General features: G+C 46.0%; 1 protein-coding gene across 2 annotated transcripts in view; it reads right to left on the bottom strand.

Moving 5' to 3' along the window:
* Window positions 1-9,935: 9,935 nt before the first annotated feature.
* MAPK15 (mitogen-activated protein kinase 15) overlaps window positions 9,936-27,923 on the bottom strand; it is a 43,548-nt gene continuing 25,560 nt past the window's right edge. For both annotated transcript variants that reach the window (XM_068237839.1, XM_068237838.1), the window contains exons 9-15: window positions 27,217-27,274; window positions 19,240-19,377; window positions 18,974-19,079; window positions 17,786-18,080; window positions 13,701-13,771; window positions 12,514-12,678; window positions 9,936-10,442 (exon numbers count right to left, since the gene is read on the bottom strand). In XM_068237839.1, the coding sequence (XP_068093940.1) occupies window positions 10,242-10,442; window positions 12,514-12,678; window positions 13,701-13,771; window positions 17,786-18,080; window positions 18,974-19,079; window positions 19,240-19,377; window positions 27,217-27,274 (1,034 nt within the window). In that variant the 3' untranslated portion in view covers window positions 9,936-10,241. The remainder of the gene's footprint in view (window positions 10,443-12,513; window positions 12,679-13,700; window positions 13,772-17,785; window positions 18,081-18,973; window positions 19,080-19,239; window positions 19,378-27,216; window positions 27,275-27,923) is intronic.

Raw genomic sequence — 27,923 nt, 5'->3', positions numbered from 1 at the left:
GTGATATAAAATTGGAGGGTGTATGACAGTGCACCTGATTGGCTGACTGGCGTCTGCTGGCCAGATAGAGGCAGGATATTGCTCTGGCTGGAAGTTAGCAATTGTATTTGTTGCAGTTGACATTCAGTTTAGAGGTGGTGGGGTGAGTTCCCTGGAGGTGAGAGGTCCAGGGCTTGCCCGCACTTCCCTCTAGGTGTCGCATGGTGGTTTGGGGGCCCCAGTGAGTGAGAGAGACCTGGGGCCCCTGGGCTGTCATGTGGACCAGTGTTTGTGATTTTAAATTTATTTTTTGCAGCTTCTAGGATGCGGTTGACAGGTGAGTGGTTAGGGAGGGGACCGTGTGGGAGATGTGCCTACACGGGGTGTCCCTGTAAACGACGCAATTCACGATTGCGTCCAACCGAAGCCTCCCACCTGAATGCTAATCTATGTTATTCCTGCTAGGTATGGTACAGCAGGCAAAGGGTGTATGACAGTGCACCTGATTGATTGGCTGACTGGCGTCTGCTGGCCAGATAGAGGCAGGATATTGCTCTGGCTGGAAGTTAGCAATTGTGTTTGTTGCAGTTGGCATTCAGTTTAGAGGTGGTGGGGTGAGTTCCCTGGAGGTGAGAGGTCCAGGGCTTGCCCACACTTCCCTCTAGGTGTCGCATGGTGGTTTGGGGGCCCCAGTGAGTGAGAGAGACCTGGGGCCCCTGGGCTGTCATGTGGACCAGTGTTTGTGATATAAAATTGGAGTAATCAGGGGGATATGAGAACAATAAGTGCTACTTACCCGGGGCTTCATCCAGCCCCAAGCTCCCAGCATGTCCCTCGCTGCAGCTCCGCAGTGATCCGTTCGCCTGTGACACTTCCCGGTCCCCGGCGATGTCAGGACGGCCCGGAGGTCTGCCTGTACTGCGCCTGCGCGAGCGCCGCTGTCAGACAATCACCGCCACGTGGACCGGAGCGTACTACGCAGGTGCATGTGTGCACTGGCCGCATGCGTCCTCTATCGTGCTTCCACAGCCAGTTCTGTGCATGAAGGGCTGGTCCTAGACTTTTTGCTGCCTGAGGCAAACTTGTGAGGATGCACCCCCCCCCCCCCCCCCTTTTGCCGATTTGGAATGATCACACAGCATCCGACAATTTACTCCGATTCATTTAATTCAAATGAAACACTGCTGCTCTCCTGCCTCAGACTCCTCACACAGCACAACAAGCTGCTTTTTCCCAATGATGACCTCTTCACCTTGCTCACAGTACAAAAATGCTGCCTCTGTAATCTCTGCGCCTAATGCAAGCATTTCACCTTGTTTCATGACAGAACTGGCCCTGTGAGCATACACAGTAGCAATTTTAACTTACTGTGCAAACGCAGAGCACTCCAGGCCACAGGATGGAAATAAAGTTTAGAGTGAATTAAACACATTTTTCAGTAGAAAAATACATATATTTACATAAATCTGTACATCTGCACTGAAAGAGAGACAAAGAAGGAGGAAAGAGTGACAGATGGACAGGGTTCCCAAAGAGTGACAGAGGGACAGGGTTCCCAAAGAGGGACAGAGGGACAGGGTTCCCAAAGAGGGACAGAGGGACAGGGTTCCCAAAGAGGGACAGAGGGACAGGGTTCCCAAAGAGGGACAGAGGGACAGGGTTCCCAAAGAGGGACAGAGGGACAGGGTTCCCAAAGAGGGACAGTTGGGAGCTATGAATTTGGTTTCTCCCAGTTTTGCCAAAAACAAGCTTCAACTCATTTTACTTAGTGTTGCTTATTTTTAACAATATTAATCTATAAATTATTTAGTCAGTGTTGCCCAGTGTAAAATCTTTCCTCTCCCTGATTTACATTCTGTAATTTATCACAAGTGGTGACCTCTTTAGTTCTGGCAGGTGCATTGCTGAATGTTATTATTATTTAGTGTTTCTATAGCGATGACATCTTCTGCAGCGCTGTATGTAGTCTTGTCCCTTAACTGTTGTCTATTCAGATTTTTGATGTTGATAGAAATAACACCTGGTCTCCCAGAATGCTTTCCAAGGAGAATTGCACCTAGATAAACAGCCTAAACTGTGATATCACGGAAAGGGTGGGGTTACATACGTGTAAAGGTGCATACACACATCAGACTATAGTCTTTGGAAAATGAAAGATCACAGACCAATCTTACCACCCTTCATGTAGTATGAGAGCCATACCTTCACAGTCTATTCTATGGAGCTGAATTTCCCATCAGAAAATAATCTTTGCAAGATGCTGCACACACAGATGCTGTACAGACACAAAAGATCAGTATCTGCAAAAGATCTGTTCCTGCCAAATATCCGTTCCTGCAAATTGCAATGATAGTCTATGAGATCTGCAGATCATCATACACACATCATTTAACTGACGTTTTGGGCTCCATTTTAATATTCTTCACTTAGGGATGTACTCACTTTTGTTGCCAGTAGTTTAGACATTAATGGCTCCATATTAAGTTATTTAATTTAATGGGACACCAAATTTACACTGTTCTACAAGCTGTACATTGACTACTTTACACTGTATCAAAGTGTCATATATCTTCAGTGTTGTCCAAGATATATAATAAAATATTTAAATATTTATACAAATGTTAGACATGTACTCACTTTTGTGAGAATGTATTAAGAGAGATGTTTGGTCACTTCATACTCTCCTAGTGGTTCTGGTTCACCCTGAGCTATCTAGGTATTCTGTAATACTGTCCAAGCCAAATCCCATAGTGCCACATCAATCCATGCCATGCACTGATGAGGACCAGAAAGTCTGAAACAGCTTATACATGTTGGACTAGTGCGGCTTTGAAAAAGTGTATAAGCTATAGGCTCACCATACACCAGCAGTTTTGGATGTATGTTTGGCTTTAAAAGTAATAAAGAGGCGATTTGCTTATTTGGGAGTGAAGCATCATGGGAAACCGTACTTGCTCACTTAAAGCTAAATTATTGCAAATACCTTCTATGAGCTATCTGGGTATTCTGCAGCAGACCATGCTGAACTGGTATTGGAACTTCTTCTTCTAGTTACGGATGTGCGGCCTTTTCACTTTGGCCACTACCCACTTGACTGTTTTTTAGGTTTCGCTACTGAGTCTTGAGGTCCCGCTGTTGCTACCACCACACAGCCTCACTCTGGGTTCTACTCTCTACCACCAATATTAGGAACAAAGCTGATTATGAGCAATGAAGACCAGAACCCACTGCATATCTGGACAATAGCAGCAGCAAAGGGGCCCAGAAGACACAAGATGGGCCTGTAGGACATGTGGGCAGGCAGTGGCCAAACTGAGGAAATGTGATACCTAGAACCAGAAGATGTAGCTATTCCAATACCTCTTGGGCATGCTGCTCTATATAATCTGCACTGGGGAAAGAGAGGAGAGGGGAATCATTAATGGTGAGGGGGGGGGGGAGCATAGGCTACCTTGAGGTGCACATGTAATTAAAGAGGAACTCCAGCCTAAACAAACATACTGTCATTAAGTTACATTAGTTATGTTAATTAAAATAGATAGGTAATATAATCTCTTACCCACCCTGTTTTAAAAGAACAGGCAAATGTTTATGATTTCATGGGGCAGCCATAGTTTTGGTTGAAAGGAGGTGACAGGGAGCATGAGACAGTTCCAACTGTCCTGTGTCCTGATCTCCCCTCCCAGCTGCACGCGCTAGGCTTCAAATCTCAAACAAACAAAAAAAAAATTGCATAAAAACAGCAGAATGAGAACATCATCATCAGAAATCCCATCATGCTTTGCACAGTATCAGGGAAAAAATGCCCAACAGTTTCTGTGCAGTTAAAAATGAGGCTTGGGTAAGAAAAACAAAAGTTCTGATGCTGTGAAACTGTTAAAGAAACACCAAGCCTTTTCAGTGCTGCCGAGTAGATTTTTAGTCTGGAGGTTCACTTTAAGGGAAATTTGGGCGCAAGGTAAAGCCGAAAAACGGCTCAGCCTGCTGCTGTAAAGTCCCATTGGCATTAATTACTATTTCCCCTCCAGGGAATGGACCCAGGAGGAAGATGTAATTCGGCTTCCAGCTACTGCTGGCGGCTAAATTATGCTGTTTTTATAGTAATTTGGGCTCTGTCTTTTGACGGCGCCTAAATTACTGACTGTGCGGCGCAATCTATATAAATAGACTAAGTGCCTCAACCTTCAAACAAGAAGAAGAAGAAGTACTTTGCAGGAGAAAATGTATGCGTGCTCAAACACCAAGTTTAAGGCCTCTTTTCCACGGACTGTTGAGCTGTGTGCTCAGCAAGCAGTTACCAGGCAGCAGTGAGCAGATACCAGGCAGCAGCGAGCAGTTACCAGGCAGCAGTGAGCAGATACCAGGCAGCAACAAGCAGTTACCAGGCAGCAGCAAGCAGATACCAGGCAGCAACAAGCAGTTACCAGGCAGCAACAAGCAGTTATCAGGCAGCAGTGAGCAGATACCAGGCAGCAACAAGCAGTTACCAGGCAGCAACAAGCAGATACCAGGCAGCAACAAGCAGATACCAGGCAGCAACAAGCAGATACCAGGCAGCAACAAGCAGATACCAGGCAGCAACAAGCAGTTACCAGGCAGCAACAAGCAGATACCAGGCAGCAACAAGCAGATACCAGGCACAGGCAGCAGTGAGCAGATACCAGGCAGCAGTGAGCAGATACCAGGCAGCAGTGAGCAGATACCAGGCAGCAGTGAGCAGATACCAGGCAGCAGTGAGCAGATACCAGGCAGCAGTGAGCAGATACCAGGCAGCAGTGAGCAGATACCAGGCAGCAGCAAGCAGTTACCAGGCAGCAGCAAGCAGTTACCAGGCAGCAGTGAGCAGTTGTGAGAGTTTGAGAGCCATTTCACTGCCTATTCACAGTCCATGGAAAAGAGGCCTTACCCTAGCAAGTCTGACATTGCAAATCTGGCCTAATTGGATTTTCATGAGGCAATGCTCATGCAAATGCATGCACAAACCAATACCACAAAGCAGTCACCCTGCTACATGCTACATTAGCACTATCCGGCTTAGTGCACACCAGAGCGGTTCGGCAGCGTTTTGCGATCCACTTGCGGCTGTGGATACGCTTGGGTAATGTATTTCAATGGGCTGGTGCACACCAGAGCGGGAGGCGTTTTGCTGAAACGCATACTCCCGAGGTGAGGCATTTTTTGGATTGCGGAGGCGTTTCTGCCTCCAATGTAAAGTATAGGAAAAACGCAAACTGCTCTGAAAAACGGCAGTTCAGAGTGGTTTTGCAGGCGTTTTTGTTACAGAAGCTGTTCAGTAATTTTACTGTAAGTAAGTACTTTACTGTAACAATATATGAAATCTACTACACCAAAAACGCTTTACAAAACCGCAAAATGCTAGGTGAAATGCTACAGAAAAATAAGAAAAAGCGTTTCAAAATCTGCTAGCATTTTGCGGATCTGCTAGCAGTTTTTGGTGTGCTCCAGGCCTCCAGGAGCGCCACGGGGAGGATTCCCAATGCCCCCTTTTTATACAACTGGGGGGACCGCAGGGTCCCAGGCTCTCTCACTGCCTGGAAACCACAGCGGTACCCCGGAGGGGGAGGCTGGGTGGCGTGGACGACCCCCCTCCCAAGTGTGGCCAGCGCCGGGGAGAGCCGTCTGCACCAGGGCCGGCGCTACCATTAAGGCAAAGGGGGCAGCTGCCCCAGGGCCCCAGAGCTTGTAGGGGCCCCCAGTGGCTACAAGAGGAAAAAAAATTCAAATCGGCCTTATCGTTTTTGAGAAAATCGATTTTAAAGTTTCAAAGGAAAAAAAAAATACATATTTAAAAACCTGCCGACTTTAATGGTTAATAGCAAATCCACCTTAAATGCTAGAAACCCTAAATTTGCAGGACATGTTAAGGAGATCATTAGGAATAAGAGGAAAAAACAATTTTTCAAAAAGTCCTTATAGATTTTGAGAAAATCGATTTTAAAGTTTCTAAGGAAAAAAGTATACTTTTAAATGCGGTAAATGTCACTTTTAGTAGCAAACCTAACGGTAGTGTAATTTTACATGCATCAAACGAAAGCGCAATAAATTTCCTGACGGGATTTCCAGGGGGTCTATACGCAGCTGCAGCGCTTTGGCCAGGGATCGCTATACAGCCGCAATATGGCTGTATGAAGATCCCTGGCATTTTTTCCTATTTTCCCCCAAAAAAATTTATGTTTTGAGTGTGGGAATTTAAAAAAAAAATTATGTGGGGTCCCCCCTCCTGAAAATTTTTAACCCCTTGTCCCCCATGCAGGCTGGGATAGCCAGAATGTGGAGCTCCGACCGATTGGGACTTCACACCCTGTTATACCAGCTGCAAAAAAGGTCCCCTAATGCCGATTTTTGTTCCGGGGTATATGTTGGGGGGGGCCCCCAGGTTTATTTTGCCCTGGGGCCCCATTGTTGCTTAAACCGGCCCTGGTCTGCACCCACCTCCCAATATTAAAAACAGGCACTTACCTTAACGTCCATTGCGTTCTGCTACATGCACATCCACATGAGAAAGGAGCGAAGCATGGGTCACCCCGAGCTTTAGAGCTCAGGGCTGGCTCACATACAACACTCCGGGGTGGGGGGAGGACAGGCGCAGACAACTCACTCCAGGGCTCACACCACCAGAGCAAGCCATCCACCACCTGCCTCCAAAGGATACAACTGCAAAAAATGCTTTCCATGAGAAAAAATTTGCGTGCTCAAACACCAAGTTTAACCCTAGCAAGTCTGGCTTTCCAAATCTGGCCTAATTGGCTATTCATGAGGGAATGCTCATGCAAATATGCATTTGCTTTCGCATGCCAAACTATGCAGGGTCAAAAAACCAATACTGCAAAGTGGGAGGTGGGTGCGGATGGCTCTCCCCGGCGCTGACCACACTTGGGGGGGGGGGGGGGGTGCAGCTGCGCCACCCAGCCTCCCCCTCCGGGGTGCCGCTGTGGTTCCCAGGCAGTACGAGAGCCTGGGACCCCGCAGTCCCCCGGTTGTATGGGGGCATTCGGAATCCTCCCCGTGGCGCTCCTGGATAGTGCTAATGTAGCATGAACTAATACCCGCAGGGCGATCGCTTTGCGGTATTGGTTTTTGGACCCTGCATAGTTTGGCATGCGAAAGCAAATGCATATTTGCATGAGCATTGCCTCATGAATAGCCAATTAGGCTGGATTTGCAAAGCCAGACTTGCTAGGGTTAAACTTGGTGTTTGAGCACGCATACATTTTCTCATGGAAAGCCTACTTCTTCTTGCTTCAAGGTTGAGGCACGTACTCTATTAGATAGATAGATGCGGCGTATGCTACGACGCGGGTTGGCTAGTAGCAATAATTCACATTATGGTCTACTTGGTGACCTAAGCCCGTTTAAAAACGGGCTCTAGGCTTCCTGTGACACCGCTGCCACATATTAGTGCGCGCGCACCTGTCCGCCCATGCACACGCCCACCTGGCTCCCTGGCCCCGTCCTCCTGTCCCAACGGCTGTCCATGCTGCGCACATGCGCAGTAGCAAAAACCACAGGGACTGGATGACGCAAGGACAGGTTAGCTTTTATTATGTAGGATGGCGGCGCATGGTGTGCCCAAATTTCCGGTTCCATTTTTGAGCACTGTGCAATGCATCACACGAGGTCCCCTGCTGATTGCTTTACACTAATCTAAACTGAGGGGCCATTTTTTGGCTAAAAATTTTTGTTTGTATTTAAACATACCGTATATAGTCACTTCTCAATTATAGCATGGGCATGAATAGAGGGAGAAATTAAAGTGGACCTGAACTCAGAACTTACTCTGCTTTAAAAGATACGCAACAGCATAATAACCTTTAACCACTTTTTCCTCAGCTACAGTATATCTACGTCATCTGTGGCACCCTCCAAGCCACCATAACGTAGATATACTGATTCAGCTTGCAGCCCTGCTGTGCACGATCGGGTGCACTTCAGAGCGCACCCCCCAGCACTGTCAGCTGCATTACTAATTGGTGAAAGGGAACATGTTCCCTTGTAGCCAATTAGTGACCCCCCCCCACAGATGAACGATCACCGCTGTAGCAAACAGTGGGGATCCTTCATCTCTCCCCCTCCGTGGCCAGATCGACAAAAGAATGCCCCTGCAAGCAGAATATCTCACCTTACCTGGTTCGTGCGATCATCCTTCAGCCCCAGTCTCCATTCACCGCGCTGCACTCAGCCCTGTGATGCCGAATATCCAGGTCTCGGCTTGATGACGTCATCAAGCCAGGACCCGGTTGTTTGGTATCACAGGGCTGTGTGCACCGCGGTGAATGTAAGCTGGGGCTGAAGGATGATCGCAGGAACTAGGTAAGGTGAGATATTCTGCTTGCAGGGGCATTCATTTATCGATCTGGCCACGAAGGGTGCAGAGTGGTAAGGGGGCGGGGCACATCTGGCTACCCATAACGAAGGGTGGGGGGCAGAGCTCTGAAAGGGGGTGTTGAAATGTATTTTGGGGCACATCTAGGTAACTGGGGGTGGGGAATTAATAATGCAGGGCACATCTGATGGTCCTGGGGGGCCATAACCTTATACTGGCGGCTAATTTGGCTATAATGGGGAGGGGGCGCTAATCCTGGGGGCACAATGGGGAACATTGATCCCGGGGACACATCTTGCTATAATGATGGGCCCTATTCCGGAGGGGCATCTGTCTATATGGGGGGATAGCAAATATGGGGGACAGATCTGGCTATACTGGAAGGCTGATATTGGGGGGCACATCTGGCTATACTGGGGGGGGGGCTGATACTGGGGACACACCTGGCTATCTATCCTTGTGGAACGTAATACTGGTGGCATGTTTGTTATCTACTGTAGCATTATTTTTTTTTTTTACTAGAATTGGTGAAACCTGAGTATTGATGCAATTTTTGATTTTCCCGCTCTTTTCCCCATGAAAACGCAACGAATTTTTTTTTTTTCATGGGTCAAAATACCCCCCTATGAAAGTCTAGTATGTCCTGAAAAAAACAATACCTAGATCATTTAGGTGTCGGGAGTAGGGATAAAGTTATGGCTGTTTAAATAGGGACATGGCTAAAGCATCAAAACTGCTCTGGTCCATAAGGGGAAAAGAAGGTCTGGATGCGAAGTGGTTAAAGAAAAAGATTTCTTTTTTACAGCCGGTACAAATCCTGCAATAAATCTGCAGTTTGCCTACTTTCTGTTTTCATGGAAGCAGACATACTGTTAACATCCTGTGTTAGGCCAGGAACCCACTACGAAATGCTATCACAATCCCTAGCGTTTTGTATGAGCAGTTTGTAAGCGATTTCATGAGCGTTTTCTGGCGATTTTTGTAGCGATTTTAAAAAAAGTAAGCTTTTTGCCAGCGGCTGTGTAGCGATTAGCGTTTTCAATTCTGATTGGTCCTTGTAATTAATTTTGTTACAGTGTGCAGTAATGTAAAAACGCTCTCAAAATCGCTCTGTGCAGGTTTTGACGAGCGATTATGCCAGTGTTTATATTCTTTACATTACAGAAACGCTAAACATGCTTCATGTCCTGCATTTGCGATTTTGGCAATCACTCCAGTGGAATTTGGCCCATCCATTAACATTAGCTGAGTGTTTAGGGCAATTGCTAGTGGTTTGAATTGCTCCCTAAATGCTCACAAAATCGATCTAGTGGGTTCCAGCCCTGAGATCTCTGCTGTGGCAGGCAGCTAACACAGCTGAGGGATCAAATTACAACTTGTGCTTAGAAGTCACAGACAAGGGGGAATTAGGCTAAACTCTCTAAATACATACAGGGTGCATTTCTCAGTTTTCCTTCTCTCCTGTGCAAAAGTTTAGGTCCACTTTAATACACTGAAATCACACAGCAGTCCTTCTGTGCTGAACAGGTGATTTCATCTTATGATTCTAGAGTGTGACTGTTCCAGACTCAGCAGGTTCCGGTTCTTGAATAAGGGCACATTACAGTTTGAATAAATAGTAGTCCAACTGTATTTTATGTGGTGTGAACAGTATAAAATACAACGATACAAGAAAACGTAGAAAGGCCACATCAGCGGCACTGATGCCCATAAAATCCATCAAGTTATTGCACTTTGCTTATTGCCTGATTGGTGGTCCCAGGTTGGGCTATATACAAGGCACATTTATGGTACATGTGTGTGAATGCTGAATACAGGAACAGGAAGTCCACCTGCTTCTGAGGGCAGCACAAGTTTTAATACTCAGCCCCACAAGTCAGGGCCTGCAGCAGCTCCGGGAAGGTTCAGTCTCTGTCCTTTAGGACTTGTCCGTCTGTGCAGTGCTGTGTAAACTCTGCAGAGCAGATTTACTGATTGTCCCGTAGGCCTGGGTGTAACTCTGCAGTGATGCTTTGGGGTCTCCTGCCGCACCAACATTGGCTGTTCCCTGGAACATCTTCTTGCTGAACTTCTGAGCTGATCGTACTTCACGAGTCTGTGGAGCTGCGATGCGCTGGTTCTAGAGGAAGGAGAAAAACACACTCAGCTCTCAAAAAATTAATACATTCATCCATACCAAACAGTGAGTTCTCTCCCTCCCACTTACAGAGCACTGTTGAAAAAAAAAAAAAAAAAAAAAACACTTTATTTTTTATGGTATTTCACTTCTGACTGGATAACAAGACACAGAACATTTATTTTGCGCTTTTCTCCTGGTAGATTCATAGCGGCAATCTGCAGCCACTAGGGCACGCTCAGTAGGCAGTAGCAGTGATAGGGAGTCTTGCCCAAGGTCTCCTCACTGAATGGTGCTCACTTAAAGAGGAACTCCAATGAAAATTATGTAATAAAAAAGTGCTTCATTTTTACAATAACTATGTATAAATAATTTAACCAGTGTTTGCCCATTGTAAAAGCTTTCCTCTCCCTGATTTACATTCTGACATTTATCACACAATGACATTTCCACTGCTGGAAGGTTATGTCACTGGAAGCAGCTGCGGCTTGCTTTTTTTGGCAGTTGGAAACAGCTGTAAACAGCTATTTTCCACAATGCAATGAGGTTCACAGACAGGAAACTGCCTGTGGGAGGAAACTTTCCTGTGGGAGGGGTTTCAACACAATATCAGCCATACAGTGCCCCCTGATGGTCCATTTGTGAAAAGGAATAGATTTATCATGTAAAATGGGGTATCAGCTACTGATTGGGATGAAGTTCAATTCTTGGTTACAGTTTCTCTTGAATGCACAGTCTCCTGTGTAATCCATATGTAAAGTAGTAGGGGCATCTCAGCACCCTAGAGAAAAAGACACAGGTGACAAAAGAACGGGAGCCCAATAGCGCAATATGTTGTCATATACGGGATATCAACAGGTAAGGTAATTGTACTACTCACAAAGGCAGGTTGCAGAAGGGCAACCGACCACAAGAAGCAGGTGGAGACAACAAACCCCACTCCACTCAGGGTGGTCCAGCCAGATCCGGGTGTTGTCGCTCTCCTTGGTAAAAGTGACTGATTATCGCTATGGTTTAAACCATGTGTAGTATGTCTAGACCCCTCCAACAGGGTATGATGGGGGTACGTAAAGCACAATTTGGGTAATAAGGCGCCCCAGTGTGAATAAAATTGGATTAAAAACAAAATGATAATCCCCCCAAAAAATATATGAGGTGGCTTACCTCAATGACGAGACATTTGTATAGACAAAGAAATATTTATTTAGCACAGGCAACGTGTTTCACGGGTCTAACCTCGCTTCCTCAGGCCAATAACAGTGCCGACTGCGAATAGCCGATCAGCAACAGGAGCCTCTCTTGTTAGTGTTGGTCTTGCCCAAAGACTCCTAGTAAGTCCTGCTATCAAATATTGATGCAGGATTATAGAAATTCTGCATGCAATTTTATACAGCTTAAAAATAGAGTAATCAAATCCTGCCAAGGTGGAATTCAACTGGCCCATTTTCAAGCTGCATCAATTTGCATAATCCTGTTTATTTGCATCTCAATGCCCATTCCAATTGCTGATATGGGGTTCAGGCCAAACCAGAAGTAGTACAAGCTAGCTTTACTATGTTTGTGGATTGCATACTGCTCATCATCTGGACACCAAAGGCTTAGCATGGGGTGCCCTGATACTCTGCACTGCAATGAATAGGGGTTTACTGTTTTATGACCAGCGAGCCTCATCATGCTTTAGGAGTTGGTGAGAAGGAAGATGTGCACGCCCCTACCCTTCTTTGTGTATGCCTGATTTTCCTCCCCCCCCCCCAAAGTTACTTTGGAAGAGTGGCATCTCACCTGTCCCAGCAGGCTTGCTCCTCTGTCAGTCTGCGCGCTTCCTGTTTTAATCCCCTGCAGTCGGTATCTTCTCTGTGACCTGTGGCATGTACCAGATCACGGAGGAGAGGTGCCCTGCCAGGATGAAGACGGGGTGCCTGGAGTCACAGACTGACAGGAGTACATCGGCAGAGTTGGATCTCACTAACAGTTAAGTTGAGGGGAGACCTGGGGCCTGGCAGCTGGCTCGGAGCCCTGTGGCAATAGCCCAGGCTTCCCCAATAGTAGCACCGGCCCTGTCTGTTGTACTCACCAGTCTGGCACTGACAGCGGCTACACTCACAGCTCCTGTGGCTGCAGCCTCCTTCCGAGTCAGCGGGTTATTGGTTGCAGCCGCCCGGGCTTGCTGGGTGAGGGAGAAGGAGCGGGTTCTGGCGGCTGGCGCAGTCTTCCCTCGCGGCTCTGTAGTTTTATTCACCTTCATAGACAATGGATAATTAAAAGAATTGTCACTAAATATGTTAGTTTATTTCCAATTGACTGCAGCAGAGCTCAGTAATCAACATAGATTTTTTTTTAAAAAAGGCTACAATGCATCTCTGGTGAGAAGCTGACCTATCAACTTTTGTAAGCAATGACTCAAACCGTGGGTAAGTGCCCCACCACCCATGTCCTTGGGCCCCCCTTGAGCGCCCCATGCAGAGCCCATGTTTAAAGCATGTGTTTGGACCACTCCAGCAAAAAAAGTAAGCAGTTAAAATCTGACAGGTTTTAGACTAGTCCATCTCACCATGGAGCATTTCCTGAACGGCAGCTTAACTGCCAAAAACGGTATGGTACCGGACAACCTCCCTACTCTCATGCACACTATTGTGGCAGGTAGACTTAGCAACCGCCGTTCAGGAGATGCTTTGGAAAACAAAGAAAACCCTGAGTCACCCATGAGGAGATGGACTAATCCAGTTGTCAACTCTCCAGGTGCTGGCAGCTGTCCTCGAATCTTCCCTGCAGCTTCTGACTCCCTGAATGAGGCTCTAGGGATCACCTTTATATGACCACGTGAGTAGTAGAGTATTGTAAGTGTAAGCTGGCTAATAAGCCTTTTTCAGACTCTGGATTTTGATCCCAGCTCAAAACCAATCTCCTTCTTTACGGAAGCTGATGCTGAAAAATACTGATCAAAATACTGGCGATTGCTCTCAGTGGGTGCTATTAATTCATTTTCAATCAATATCCATTAGGGAATCTGCTGATAGGAATTTGAAGAAAACCACATACATGTGTATGCTAGTTCTCTTCTATATCTGATCAATGTCAGATCTGAATATAGCTCTGATCACTCTATTTTATACAGTATGTTGGATCTTATGATGGGTACACAACATGTACTGTAATATTCAAACACAATACATGAGGAGATTCTCCTTCCCTCCCTAGAGGAGACTCGTATCCAACAATAATACTGTACAGCAAACATAGCATGCCTGCCAGCGTACTCACTGCTTGTGTTCCTGGATGCGGGGAGACCATCTGTTCCTGTCCCTTCTTATTCCTCCAGTGTGCTGATGCCACTGCAATGTACAGAGAACTGGTTAACAGTAACACAGGAGGCAGTGCCTGAACAGAGAGGTACAGGTACAACATACACATTACCAACAGGACACATCCTCTATCACACTTTGGTCTCGACTCATAAAGCATTACTGCATTCGGTAATGCTGAAAACAGAGGACTTTACCGAGCACTTAGGAAAATGTCAATTCATAAATGCTGTTACTGCATGAAAAACTGAAGTTACCGAGCAGTGAGGTACCCGTATATACTCAAGTATAAGCCGACCCCCAACTTTTACCTTCACAAAAACCGAAAACAAAAAAATGTTTGACCCAAGTATAAGCCGGGATGGCAAAAGCCACAACATCACTCACAGTCATGGCCGACCACAACCATATATTAGAAAAGCAGCATAAATTCAGCAGATTGCAATAATAAGCTAGAACATAGGCCTACAATGGAGATGGAACATGAAAAAAACTCCTGTTGCTAAGTTTAAGCTGGCATAAAGATAAAGCAAGGAATGCAAAGCCACATAGGCTTCAATTCATCAAGCATTACCGCATTCGGTAATGCTGAAAACAGCTGACTTAACGAAGCACTTTAGAAAATGTTAATTCATCAAAGCTGTTACCGAATGAGAAGCTGAAATGACACAGCAATGAGATAAATTACCGACATGTGCTCAACAAATGTTAATTCATCAAGGTTCCCACATTTGCTAACACATTCGGTGTTTATCTCCAGCTCTCCCCTGTCGTTACAGGCTTCGAAAGCCTTCTGTGTGAATGTTTTCATGATTAGCAGGAGCAGGCAGCCAATAGAAACAGCCCCTGTTCTCCTGCAAGTGCCGCTGATAGGTCACACAGGCTTCTTCACACAAGCTTTCAGACGCCCCAGGCAGTGAGCAGAGAGAACGGGTCAAAATATATCCCCAGATTCCCTTCGGTGGTGTAACCCTTTCAGGCCCTGTTTGAAAATGCAAAGATGCTGGTGGTGAAATCACCAAGCATGGCATTTGTAATGTCTCCAGGAAGTTCATCTACGTTGTGGCAAATAAATAAAATGTTAAGAAAGACTGATGGACAGATTCAGAGCAGCAGAGGCAGTATAAATAACAGTAACTATAACACCTTTACATCTAAAGGGATGTCTGGATGCCTTCTATTGTTCTCAGCTTGTAACAACACAGAGACATTCCAAGCTGCTCTGCACCACTCTGCTGTTATCTAACAGCCTTTGATGAACTGAAGCCGTAGTACTTCGGTAACTTAACGAACCTCTACCACACATGGGAAAATATTGATGAATTAGCACAGTGAAGTGTAAAATACCGAATGCGGTATTTTAAGGACTGGGGTTTTGTTATCGAACTCCCTTTGATGAATTGAAGCCATTGTCATGTATGTAAAACTTGATATAGGAAATGCAAGGATTCTCACCACTCAGTAGACACTGTCCCTGTATGTCTTCCAAGGCTACAACTCGAGATAAAGATAGCTGGGACCTCCCATGGAAATGTCAAGTGTGTGGTCTCCCTTAGATGATGCACCACTGTGCATATAGTGGGGGCACTGTGGGGGTTACTCAAAAAGTAGTGACTCGAGTATAAGCCAAAAACCCCACTTGTGGGCCACTTATTTTGGCCCAAAAATTAAGCTTATACTCGAGTATATACAGTAAATTACCGACTTGTGCGGTAAATACCTCAACAAATGTCAGTAAATGTCAATTTATAAAGACTAGATCATGCGGTAAAAGCCTGAAATTTTACAGTCACTTTTGCTGTGCCGAAATCAAAGTGAGTCTGTGGGATGCCAGCTGTGACTCATAGAAGCAGAGAGGGATAAGCTATGACTGACAGGAGCAAAGCAAATAGAAACAGCCCCTGTCTCCTGCAAGTCCCGATGATGCATTTTAATAGGACATGCAGGTTTCTTAGACAGTTTTAGCTTTTCTACACCCTAGGCAGCAAGCACAGAAATCCCGAACAGAAGAGGCTTCCCCTGCGGCCGTTCAGACGTTAACTTCTTAGGTTCCCATTTGAAGATGTGGAGGAGCTAGTGGGAACATCACCTAAGCAGGGCATATTTAAAGTTTCTTGGTACTTCATCTAAGTTGTGGCAAATAAAATGACTAATGGACAGATTCAGAGCGAGCAGAGGCAGTATAACAAACAGTATAACTAACATGTACAGCTAAAGGGATCTCGGGGAGCCTCTTACTATTGTAATGCCCTCATTGCACAGAGTTTTTGTCTATAAAAGCCGGTAAATTGCAGAACTTCTACCGCACCTGTGATCATTTTTATGAATTAGCACATAAAAGTCTAAAATACCGAAAGCAGTGATTTACCGAGCACTTTACATTTACCACACTGTGCTCTTTGAATCAAGGCCTTTTGCACTATGTGCAGGAGGACTCATTTACTAAAGACATCTCCAGAAGGGTTGTCATAAGTGACTCAGCACAGGTTAAACCAGCGAGCACACACTACGTGTGGTCCTGTCAGCTTAGCATACGCTCTTAAGCTACGCACAAACCTGTGTAGTGCCGCGCGATGGAATGGTAGCGCGACCGCGATACTTCACTAGCGCAGCCACTACATTAATTAACGTAGTAGTGGCCATGGTACTGTAGTATCACAGTCACGCTACCACTTGTTTAACCCGCGCTGCTTGAGTTTGTATACTCACCTATAGAGAGGGACGGCTCTGGATCTCATAGAGACCTCCCTGTCCTGTCTGTGCCCCGGTTCCAGTTCTGTCCCCCGTTCAAATTTGCCGCCTTCCAAAGTCCATGGAATGTTTTAGAAGCACTTCCGTCCCTAAATGCTTCTGAAGACGAGTGGCTCTGTACTGTGTGTGTGTAAACAGTAACCACGTGGGTGTACTGCGTGTCAGCAGACCCGCTGAGCGTATTGGTCATTTTGGATTCCTTTACCCCCTGATTGGTTAGCCCCTGTATAAATGTTTAGTGAGCATCCTCAGTCATTGCCCATGATAGCCTATGCTGGGCTTGTTGCCGAGACTGCGCTCACACCTATTTGCCAATGTTGTTGTCGACTTTGCCTCTCTCTTGACTAAGCTTAATTCTAGATTGCCTAATTGTTGCCGACTTCTTTCTGTCCCTGACTACGCTTCGATTGAATCTTCTGTTGCCGACTCTGCTTGAACCCGGATTACCCAGATTGCCGCCTGGATCAACCCCTACATGTTTAAGGACTTCCATGAACTCTGCCTGGACTGACTTTGGCCTGGAACTGACCACGCATCTGTTTAGTGATTGAACTGCTTCTTCCCTAGCCTGCTATCCTTGCTTTCATCTGGACTGCCTGAGCCTTTAGGCCTCAGGTGACTACTAAGTATACTGTGCTGTGTTGCTCATTGCTGTGTTTCGTGAATGCTATATCTACCTGCAGGGTTTTGTAGTATTGTTATTAGGTAGGAGTTTGCGCAGGTGTTAGGACTGGGCTATAGGTTAGTCATAAGAGCATACAGCCTAACCTATAGCAGGGAACCAGAGAAGCCAGACACTGTGCAAGTGCGTGCTTATGCATGAGCAGTATAAAGCTGCCTGCGCTCAGAAGCAATTGGGTTGGAGACACGATTGCTAACGAAGGCTTCTGAGGACCTCAAAAGGCTTATTCAACCAGTTGGTTGAATACAAGCAACAACAGGGGTGACAGCACCGGAACGAGGACATCATGAGAGGACTGGGAAGGCTCTAGTCTATAGGATCCAGACCCCTCCCTCTCCATAGGCGAGTATGTGACTTTTTTTGTTTTTGTTTAAATGGTTAGAATTAGTTAACTACACCAGGTCAGAAATTGCAAATCAGCCATCATGTGATTGCAGCTGCAAGCAGTGTCTATGAAAAAAACAAAAAGCACACAGGACAGACTGGGATTTTTTGGGAAGTCTTCAGTTTGGATGCCTCTGTAAGATTACAATGACTAATTTATTATCCTCTCAGCAACCCCCACTGTGTTCTGATACCCCAACAAAGGTATTACTTTATAATGTACACACCTTGTGTCATGCTGTGTGTTATGGGGTTATATACAGGAGACTTGGGCTTAGGGCTCGGGTAGTTAGCAGGGGGTCCCTGCGTAGACAGGTCCGGGTTGACAGATTTGGGGACAGTGTCACCAGGCGCGGAGGGGCCGCTTGTCCCCTGGAAGGTGCTGCTGTTTGACACAGGAGCTTCTGATTCTCTCTTCTCTTTCGTTTGCACAGGGTTCGACTCGTGAGGATTTTTGTGTTCACCTTCCCTAAGAGCTTCTCGCTTCTGTCTCCGAGCGTTAATTTTCCTCTCCAGGATCATCTGTAAAAATGAAACAAAGAGACTCTGCCAGACTGAAATGTGAAAAGGAAATGGAAGCCATTTTGTTATTTATTCTTCAAGCTTTATTTCAAAACAGAACAAAGAGACCGTTTAACCTAACAGCAGCTTCAAATGAAATGCTCCGTTTGAAGCCGCTTGTGCAGTGACAGCTTCTGTTGGCATTTCTCGTTCGGATGCCTAGTGCTGCCAAACCAGTGCATGGCAGCAAAAAGTTATATTTACCTGTTTCGGGCGGCTTCTTCTTTTCCTCCACCGGCGGCTCTAGACTCCCGGCAGGCGTTCTAGGTCCCGATCACATGGTATGACGTGATCAGGATCCAGGAGATTGTGTCAGTGCTACAGAACAGGGGTGGTGGTGAACAGGGGTGATCAAAGAGATGGAAGAGCCTCTTCCATCACCCCTCTTCCACCACCGGGTGGCGCTGTAACGCTGACATGGTCTCCTGGATCCCAGTCATATGTCTATATATAAAGTGATCGGGACCCAGAAGACATGTTGGGAGTACATCCGCAGTGGAGGAAGAAGAAGCCGATCCAGCCCTCCGGACAAGTATGAGTATGAGGCACACTTCCCTAGCAGCAGGAAAAATTAGCCACATAAAGCGTCATTTAAAGAGGAGCTACAAAAGACATGTAACTGTACAGAGGAGGATTTACTCAGGCCATGTGACTGTACAGAGGAGGAGGAGTTACACAGGACTTGTGACTGTACAGAGGAGTTACGCAGGCCATGTGACTGTACAGAGGAGGAGTTACACAGGACATTTGACTTAGAGAAGGAGCTACAGAGGACATTTGTCTGTACCGAGGAGGAGTTACACAAGCTGTGCTGCACAGAGGCAGGACTAAACAGACAATGTGACTACACTCACCTCATATAATTTATTCCGATATTCAGCCACAGACAACTGTATATCATCATCCAAAGGAAGAATGACATCATAATCTAATGCTGGTTCCCGGGCTGGCGAGTGAAATCTGAGAGAGAGTCAGAGAAATGGAAGAACAACATGAAGTGATGCATTCAGGGAAAACAGAATGTGGGATGGTCATGTGATCAGCCACATGTAAAACTAAAGGAGAACACTTTTCTCTATGGATTAAATATCAGTACATGTTTGGAAACCAGTAAAGTTACCTGCGCACATAGGGGTGCTCCAGAGCCTCCTCTGCGGTCAGCCTCTTGTCAGGGTTAAAGAGAAGGAGCCTGGTGAGCAGATCGATTGCTTCTGGGGGGCATGTTGGAGGAAGAAGAGCCACTAGAGACACCTTCTGGCTAAAAGCAGGATAAACACAGCACAGTTACCTAACTATATACGTTGTATGCTATAAGAAAGTATAATACCAAAAGAACAATTGGGAAAATGTGGGCACAACTTGATACATCTCCCCTCTTGTTCTCTGAGTACATAAGGGCCAATTGACACTAGGTCCACTATCAGAACTCCTAGAGGGGAAGGCAGTGGACTCATGGATAAGCAGAGCTGACCCCGTGACTTCCTATGGGAAAGGATCTGAGAGATAATAATAATAATAATCTGAACATTTATATAGCGCTTTTCTCCTGTCAGGCTCAAAGCGCTCAAGAGCTGCAGCCACTGGGACGCGCTCAGGAGGCCACCCTGCAGTGTTAAACAATATAAACAGCGGGAAAGAGGCACTCAGGTTGGCCACCAGGTCATGACCCCTGGGATTGCCCCATCGGTTACCAAAGAGAACAGGTGGAGCTGCGATGTGGAGATGAAAACAGCTGCACTGTAAAACGTCAAGAAGAAGTGAAGTCGTGGTCCCAATCTAAAGTTCAGGGCAGGCGGATAACGTCGGAGTCACTCACAAAGCCAAAGGTCAAGACAGGCGAATAACAGCGGAGTTGGTGGCACAAAGCCAAAGATCACAACGGTAGACAGAAGAATGCGGCAGCAAGGCAAAGATTCACCAACCACAGGCTAATCCTTGTTGTCAAAATGAACAGCACTGTGGTTGTGGGCAAGGGCTCTTTTATAGGGAATTCCCCTTTAAATTTGGCAGTGCAATTGGAACACAGTCAGGCGCGGAGCTAGGGGGGGTCGGGGTAGGACAAGTGCCCCGGGGCGCCGGGTCCCCAAGGGCGCCCAGCTGAGCTTCGGGGTTTTTTTTTTGTTTGTTTTTTTTTTGTTGCGGAGACCTGAGGAGAGCAGCGCAGAGAAGAGAGAGAGCTGTGCGGACGGTGGGGAAGGGGGGCCATATCCCCCCTCCTTCCCTCACCTTAGGTGCTCTCTCTCCCTGGCTGTCCCCTCCAATGTCTGTCCGGGACGGTGCTGGCAGCGGCGGGCGGAACTCACCTCCGTCTCGCTCCAGCGCCGGGCGGAAGTTCGGGTGCGCAGCCGCTGCTCTGGTCTGGACCAGACCAGAGTAGCGGCAGATCCATCCTGCGCTGCGAGAGACGGAGGTAAGTTCCGCCCGCGGCTGCCAGCACCGTCCCGGACAGACATTGGAGGGGACAGCGAGGGAGAGAGAGCAGCTCTTCCTCTTCTCTGCGCTGCTCCCCTCCTGCTGGGGAGGGGGACACCTGACCTGGCTACCTACTCTGGGCACATATATACCCCTGGCTACCTACTCTGGGCACATATATACCCCTGGCTACCTACTCTGGGCACATATATACCCCTGGCTACCTACTCTGGGCACATATATACCCCTGGCTACCTACTCTGGGCACCTATACCCCTGGCTACCTACTCTGGGCACATATATACCCCTGGCTACCTACTCTGGGCACATATATACCCCTGGCTACCTACTCTGGGCACATATATACCCCTGGCTACCTACTCTGGGCACATATATACCCCTGGCTACCTACTCTGGGCACCTATACCCCTGGCTACCTACTCTGGGCACCTATACCCCTGGCTACCTACTCTGGGCACATATATACCCCTGGCTACCTACTCTGGGCACATATATACCCCTGGCTACCTACTCTGGGCACATATATACCCCTGGCTACCTACTCTGGGCACATATATACCCCTGGCTACCTACTCTGGGCACCTATACCCCTGGCTACCTACTCTGGGCACCTATACCCCTGGCTACCTACTCTGGGCACCTATACCCCTGGCTACCTACTCTGGGCACATATATACCCCTGGCTACCTACTCTGGGCACCTATACCCCTGGCTACCTACTCTGGGCACATATATACCCCTGGCTACCTACTCTGGGCACATATATACCCCTGGCTACCTACTCTGGGCACCTATACCCCTGGCTACCTACTCTGGGCACCTATACCCCTGGCTACCTACTCTGGGCACATATATACCCCTGGCTACCTACTCTGGGCACCTATACCCCTGGCTACCTACTCTGGGCACCTATACCCCTGGCTACCTACTCTGGGCACCTATACCCCTGGCTACCTACTCTGGGCACCTATACCCCTGGCTACCTACTCTGGGCACCTATACCCCTGGCTACCTACTCTGGGCACATATATACCCCTGGCTACCTACTCTGGGCACATATACCCCTGCCTACATATATTGGGCACATATACCCCTAACTACATATACTGGGCATATACCCCTGGCTACATATACTGGGCACATATACCCCTGACTATATATACTGGGCACATATACCCCTGACTATATATACTGGGCACATATACCCCTGACTATATATACTGGGCACATATACCCCTGGCTACATATACTGGGCACATATACCTCTGGCTACATATACTGGGGACACATACCCCTGCCTACATATACTGGGCACATATACCCCTGGCTACCTGTTCTGTGGACATCTCTACTCCTGGCTACCTGTTCTGGGGACATCTATACTGCTGGCCACCTATACTGGGGCTACCTATTTTTGGGGAACCACTGCTGTCAGATTGAGTGTATTTTGGGGAACTGCTGCCAGGTGAGAGGTGTCTACCATATTAAGGGGGCATTCTGCCTATTTATGTGAAATGCTGTCTATTTATGTGCCTCATGACTGCTGAATTTGTCTTGTTGGGGGCCTCATGGTTACTGAATTTGTCTTGTTGGGGGTCTCATGATTTGTTGGGGGCCTCAAGATCGCTGAATTTGTCTTGTTAGGGGCCTCATGATTGCTGAATTTGTCTTGTTGGGGGCCTCATGATTGCTAAATTTGTCTTGTTAGGGGCCTCATGATTGCTGAGTTGGTCATGTTTGCTCATGATTGCGGAATTTGTCTTGATGGGGGGGAGCTCATGATTGCTGAATTTGTCTTGGAACATGCTGGAAGGTACCTACTGAGGGAGGGTGGGTGAGCGTGAGCCTGCTAACCTCCATGTACGTTTGGCTCCACCCATAACCACGCCCATATTTGGCCACGCCCCTTCACCTTAGGGGGCGCATTAATAGTCTTTGTCCCCGGGCGCTGAAAACCCTAGCTACGCCTCTGAACACAGTGCATGTGCAGTTGCACAACAAACAGAAATATAACGAAATCACCAGACATTGCGCACTCTAGAAATAAATAGATCATCAAAGGTTCAGTTTCACACAAAAAAAAAAAAAAAAAAAAAACACACCTTACATAGCTGTATAGTTGAATACCCAACCCAGGTGTCTTATTACTTAGTTACAAGTCACATCATGATCTTCTAGTCATATTAGATGTTGCTTGAAAACATGAATGAATAAATAGGTATAGCCATACTACTTAAATATTTAGAATCCATGGACAACATCACATCTCATTGTACTACACAATTCTGTTTGCCTTCTTCCTTAAAGGTTCCCTTTAAAAAGGGAATGTCCAAGAGCTTTAAGAAAAAAAAAAAAAAAAAAAAAATCTACTTACCCAGGGCTTCCTCCTGCCCCTGTCAGCTGCTATGTCCCTTGCCCCAGCTCTGCACTCAGCTGCTGGCTCCTGGTCTCCTCCGCTGCACAGGACGGCCTCACCAAGTCGTCCTCTACTGTGCCTGTGCGAGCGCCGCTGTCAATCACGCACACGTGGTCCGGAATGTTCTGCGCAGATGCAGAACGCGGGGTCCTCCTCTGCACCAGAGGGGACCGGGCGCCAGCGGGCTTAGAGTGGAGCTGTGGTGAGGGACATATCAGCTGACAGGGGCTGGAAGAAGCCCCGGGTAAGTAGATGGTTTTTTTTAAAGAGCTTGGACATTCCCTTTAAAGGGAACCTAAAGTGGGAGAGATATGGAGGCTGCCATATTTATTTTCTTTTAATACAATACCAGTTCTCTGGCAGTTGTGCTGATCTTTGTGGTCAGTTGGGACTAAATCACACACCTGAAACAAGCATGCAGCTAATCTTGTCAGATCTGTCAACAATTTCAGAAAGACCTGATCTGCTGTATGCTTGTTCAGGATCTATGGCTAAATGTATTAGAGGTAGAGGATCAGCAGGACAGCCAGGCAACCGGTATTGTAACAAAAGGGAAATATACTGTGTGTATGTATATATATATATATATATATATATATATATATATATATATATATATATATATATATATATATATATATATATATATATATATATATATATATATATATATATATATATATATATATATATACACACATACATACATACATAGTGGAGGAAATAATTATTTGACCCCTCGCTGATTTTGTAAGTTTGTCCAATGACAAAGAAATGAAAAGTCTCAGAACAGTATCATTTCAATGGTAGGTTTATTTTAACAGTGGCAGATAGCACATCAAAAGGAAAATCGAAAAAATAACCTTAAATAAAAGATAGCAACTGATTTGCATTTCATTGAGTGAAATAAGTTTTTGAACCCCTACCAACCATTAAGAGTTCTGGCTCCCACAGAGTGGTTAGACACTTCTACTCAATTAGTCACCCTCATGAAGGACACCTGTAAAAGACACCTGTCCACAGAATCAAGCAGACTCCAAACTCCCCAACATGGGAAAGACCAAAGAGCTGTCCAAGGATGTCAGAGACAAAATTGTAGACCTGCACAAGGCTGGAATGGGCTACAAAACCATTAGCAAGAGGCTGGGAGAGAAGGTGACAACTGTTGGTGCGATTGTTCGAAAATGGAAGGAGCACAAATTGACCATTAATCGACCTCGCTCTGGGGCTCCACGCAAGATCTCACCTCGTGGGGTGTCAATGGTTCTGAGAAAGGTGAAAAAGCATCCTAGAACTACACGGGAGGAGTTAGTGAATGACCTCAAATTAGCAGGGACCACAGTCACCAAGAAAACCATTGGAAACACATTACACCGCAATGGATCAAAATCCTGCAGGGCTCGCAAGGTCCCCCTGCTCAAGAAGGCACATGTGCAGGCCCGTCTGAAGTTTGCCAATGAACACCTGAATGATTCTGTGAGTGACTGGGAGAAGGTGCTGTGGTCTGATGAGACCAAAATAGAGCCCTTTGGCATTAACTCAACTCGCTGTGTTTGGAGGAAGAAAAATGCTGCCTATGACCCCCAAAACACCGTCCCCACCGTCAAGCATGGGGGTGGAAACATTTTGCTTTGGGGGTGTTTTTCTGCTAAGGGCACAGGACAACTTAATCGCATTAACGGGAAAATGGACGGAGCCATGTATCGTGAAATCCTGAACGACAACCTCCTTCCCTCTGCCAGGAAACTGAAAATGGGTCGTGGATGGGTGTTCCAGCACAACAATGACCCAAAACATACAGCAAAGGCAACAAAGGAGTGGCTCAAGAAGAAGCACATTAAGGTCATGGAGTGGCCTAGTCAGTCTCCGGACCTTAATCCAATAGAAAACCTATGGAGGGAGCTCAAGCTCAGAGTTGCACAGAGACAGCCTCGAAACTTTAGGGATTTAGAGATGATCTGCCAAGAGGAGTGGACCAACATTCCTCCTAAAATGTGTGCAAACTTGGTCATCAATTACAAGAAACGTTTGACCTCTGTGCTTGCAAACAAGGGTTTTTCCACTAAGTATTAAGTCTTTTATTGTTAGAGGGTTCAAAAACTTATTTCACTCAATGAAATGCAAATCAGTTGCTATCTTTTATTTAAGGTTATTTTTTCGATTTTCCTTTTGATGTGCTTGCTATCTGCCACTGTTAAAATAAACCTACCATTGAAATGATACTGTTCTGAGACTTTTCATTTCTTTGTCATTGGACAAACTTACAAAATCAGTGAGGGGTCAAATAATTATTTCCTCCACTGTATATCACAGAGACCTATAACACAGAGACCTAACCTGTTTTAATCTTTGGATCGGGATTGGAGGACGTCCAACTATTCTTAAGCCTGCCACACAATGGCAGAAGTTCTCCCAACATCAGGGCTGTGGAGTCGGTCCAAAAATCCACCGACTCCGACTCCTCAGTTTAGGATTCCACCGACTCCTCTAATTTGCATATTACAATTTTGTTGATTAAAAGTATGTAACATGAAATTCGTCTCTTAACTGCCAACGCTTAGGAATTTTACAAGACAACTGAAGTGAGAAGGATATGGAGACTACTATATTTATTCCCTTTAGACTAAAACTAGTCCTTGGTAAGAGTACTTGTAAAAGGTACAAACCGGAACAAAGAACATCTATCAGGCCCTAGGCAATGTAAGTGTGGGTACATGTAAGAATGATGTGCAGGTACTCTGCAGGGGAATGAGGAGATTGTAAACAGACAACACCTCTGTGTTCAATGTGCACAGCATTCTCAGTGGATTCCCTGCAGCTCTGTGGGGAGTGCATATGTAGAGTATAGTACTACTGTGTAACAAAGTAAACCTGAGACAGATGAAATTAAAGTTTTATACATACCTGGGGCTTCCTCCAGCCGCCTTCAGGATAATCAGTCCCTCGTTGTCCTCATCCGCCACCTGGATCCTCTGCTTTGAGTCCAGGTACTTGAGCCAGTCAGGCGTAGTGCGCATGCACACACTCCGTCGCCAGGAGCATACTACACCTGTGCAGCACTATTGCGCAGGTGCAGAATGTTCCTGGCTGTGGGAGCGGCATGTGGCCGGACAGCGCTGACTGGCTGAATTACCAGGACTCATAGCAGAAGATCCGGGTGGTGGAGGACAGCGAGGGACTGATTAGCCTGAAGGGGGCTGGAGGAAGCCCCAGGTATGTATAAAACTTTACTTTTCATCCGTCTCAGTTACCCTTTAATTTGTAGTCACCAAACCAAATTTTAACAACATATCAAATTATTTGATTTCATCAGCAAAGGGAGTGCATACATTTGCATAAATCAGCATCAATGCAGAATTATTTCCATCTCGTTGACCATCTCGATTAGTGACACAGCTACACATCAGGCTTTATTCTTACAGCATAGATGTTATTTAGTATATATAAGAGATTCCTGTGTACACATCATATAAACAGTCACAATCAGATATGTATATCTGACCTTAAAAATACGGGGACTGCTTTATTGAAGCAGCACAAGTAACTAATTTTGATTGGTTTATTTCATTTTTGTGGACTAAGCACAGCTATTACTGTATATATACATTATTTTTCATGACTATTATCTGAGAAATAGAACATTTTATCATATTTTCTATTTTAATTACAGTTACAAATTCATTAGGAGTCGGAGTCGGTGCATTTTTTCCCGACTCCGACTCCAGGCACCCAAAATTGCCCGACTCCACGACTCCGACTCCACAGCCCTGCCCAACATGTCCAAAAGATAGATCCTTCTCTGATCGACATCTGAGAGGGAACTATTACTGCCACACACTGCACATCAATTTTTAATAGATTTTAGCCTGGATTCTATTACAAATCAATAGCGCTGTTGCTACTGTCACTCCCCCTGAGCCAGAAAAGGTTCAGAACACCCCCCCTCCCCATTACTACTCCCTGAGGCCCCTGCAGAGTATTAGAGCAGCACTGTGCCACGCCCCTCTCTGGCTGGCAGGCTCCTTCTTCTGAGCTACTGTCATGTCCCATGTCCACCCCCTTTTGATCACTTAAAACCATCTTGTCCGAGGAGTAATGTCAGTCGATTATGAACAGGAATTGATTGAAATTACAATTGGGCGATACATTTGGGACAACAATCTTTGTCAGATTTGATCAAAGTGATCCAATCTGCTGAGTAATGTCTCACAGTGCATAGGCACCTTCACAGAAATGATGAGTACTCACCGTGCGTTCATCCTGCCAATTACAGAAGCGCCGTACTCAGACTTTATTGCCAGGATGTCTGCAGAGAAGACAACACAGACCAGCAATGATTACAATATCAATGTTCAGCATTAATCACACCTCCCTCACTTGATCTCCCCCCATGGATTTTGAAATGTTTTAATTGGATTGTTTATTACTTTTGTGTAATCAATAAAAACTCATCTTTCTATAACTGGAGTGGCATTCTCAGTTCTTTTGCTGAGTAGTATCGATGATCCAGCAACATTCCTGCATGGGTCTCTATAAGAACTGAATAATCCCAAAGATCGCACACCAACGTCCAGCAGAGGTGGTGGGAGCAGGACAAAGTAGCCAAAGTCCACACCAAATATCCAAAGAAGGTCCGCACACCACTTTAACAGGAACTTTTTATTGCTCATTCAACATATACACACAATCCATAGTAAAACCAACTATCTTATCGGAGCCGAAACGGCTATCGGTTTTTACGATCAATTGTGTGCATATGGTGATGCAGCAGTAAAAAAAAAAAAAAAAAAAAAAAAAAAAAAAAAAAAAAAAAAAGGAGCTACTGTTAAAATGGTCTGCGGACCTTTTTGGATACTTCTATAAAAACTGATGCTGTTTTGAAGATAAAGGGTAGTCACACTAAATATTGATTCAATTCCGATTTTACTTTATTAGCCCATTTTGCAATATGCCCA

The sequence above is a fragment of the Hyperolius riggenbachi genome, chromosome 5, assembly GCF_040937935.1.
Source record: "Hyperolius riggenbachi isolate aHypRig1 chromosome 5, aHypRig1.pri, whole genome shotgun sequence".
In the NCBI taxonomy this organism is placed as follows: Eukaryota; Metazoa; Chordata; class Amphibia; order Anura; family Hyperoliidae; genus Hyperolius; species Hyperolius riggenbachi.
The sequence above is the reverse complement of the archived record's forward strand: the minus strand, read 5'-3'. Positions and strand labels throughout refer to the sequence as shown.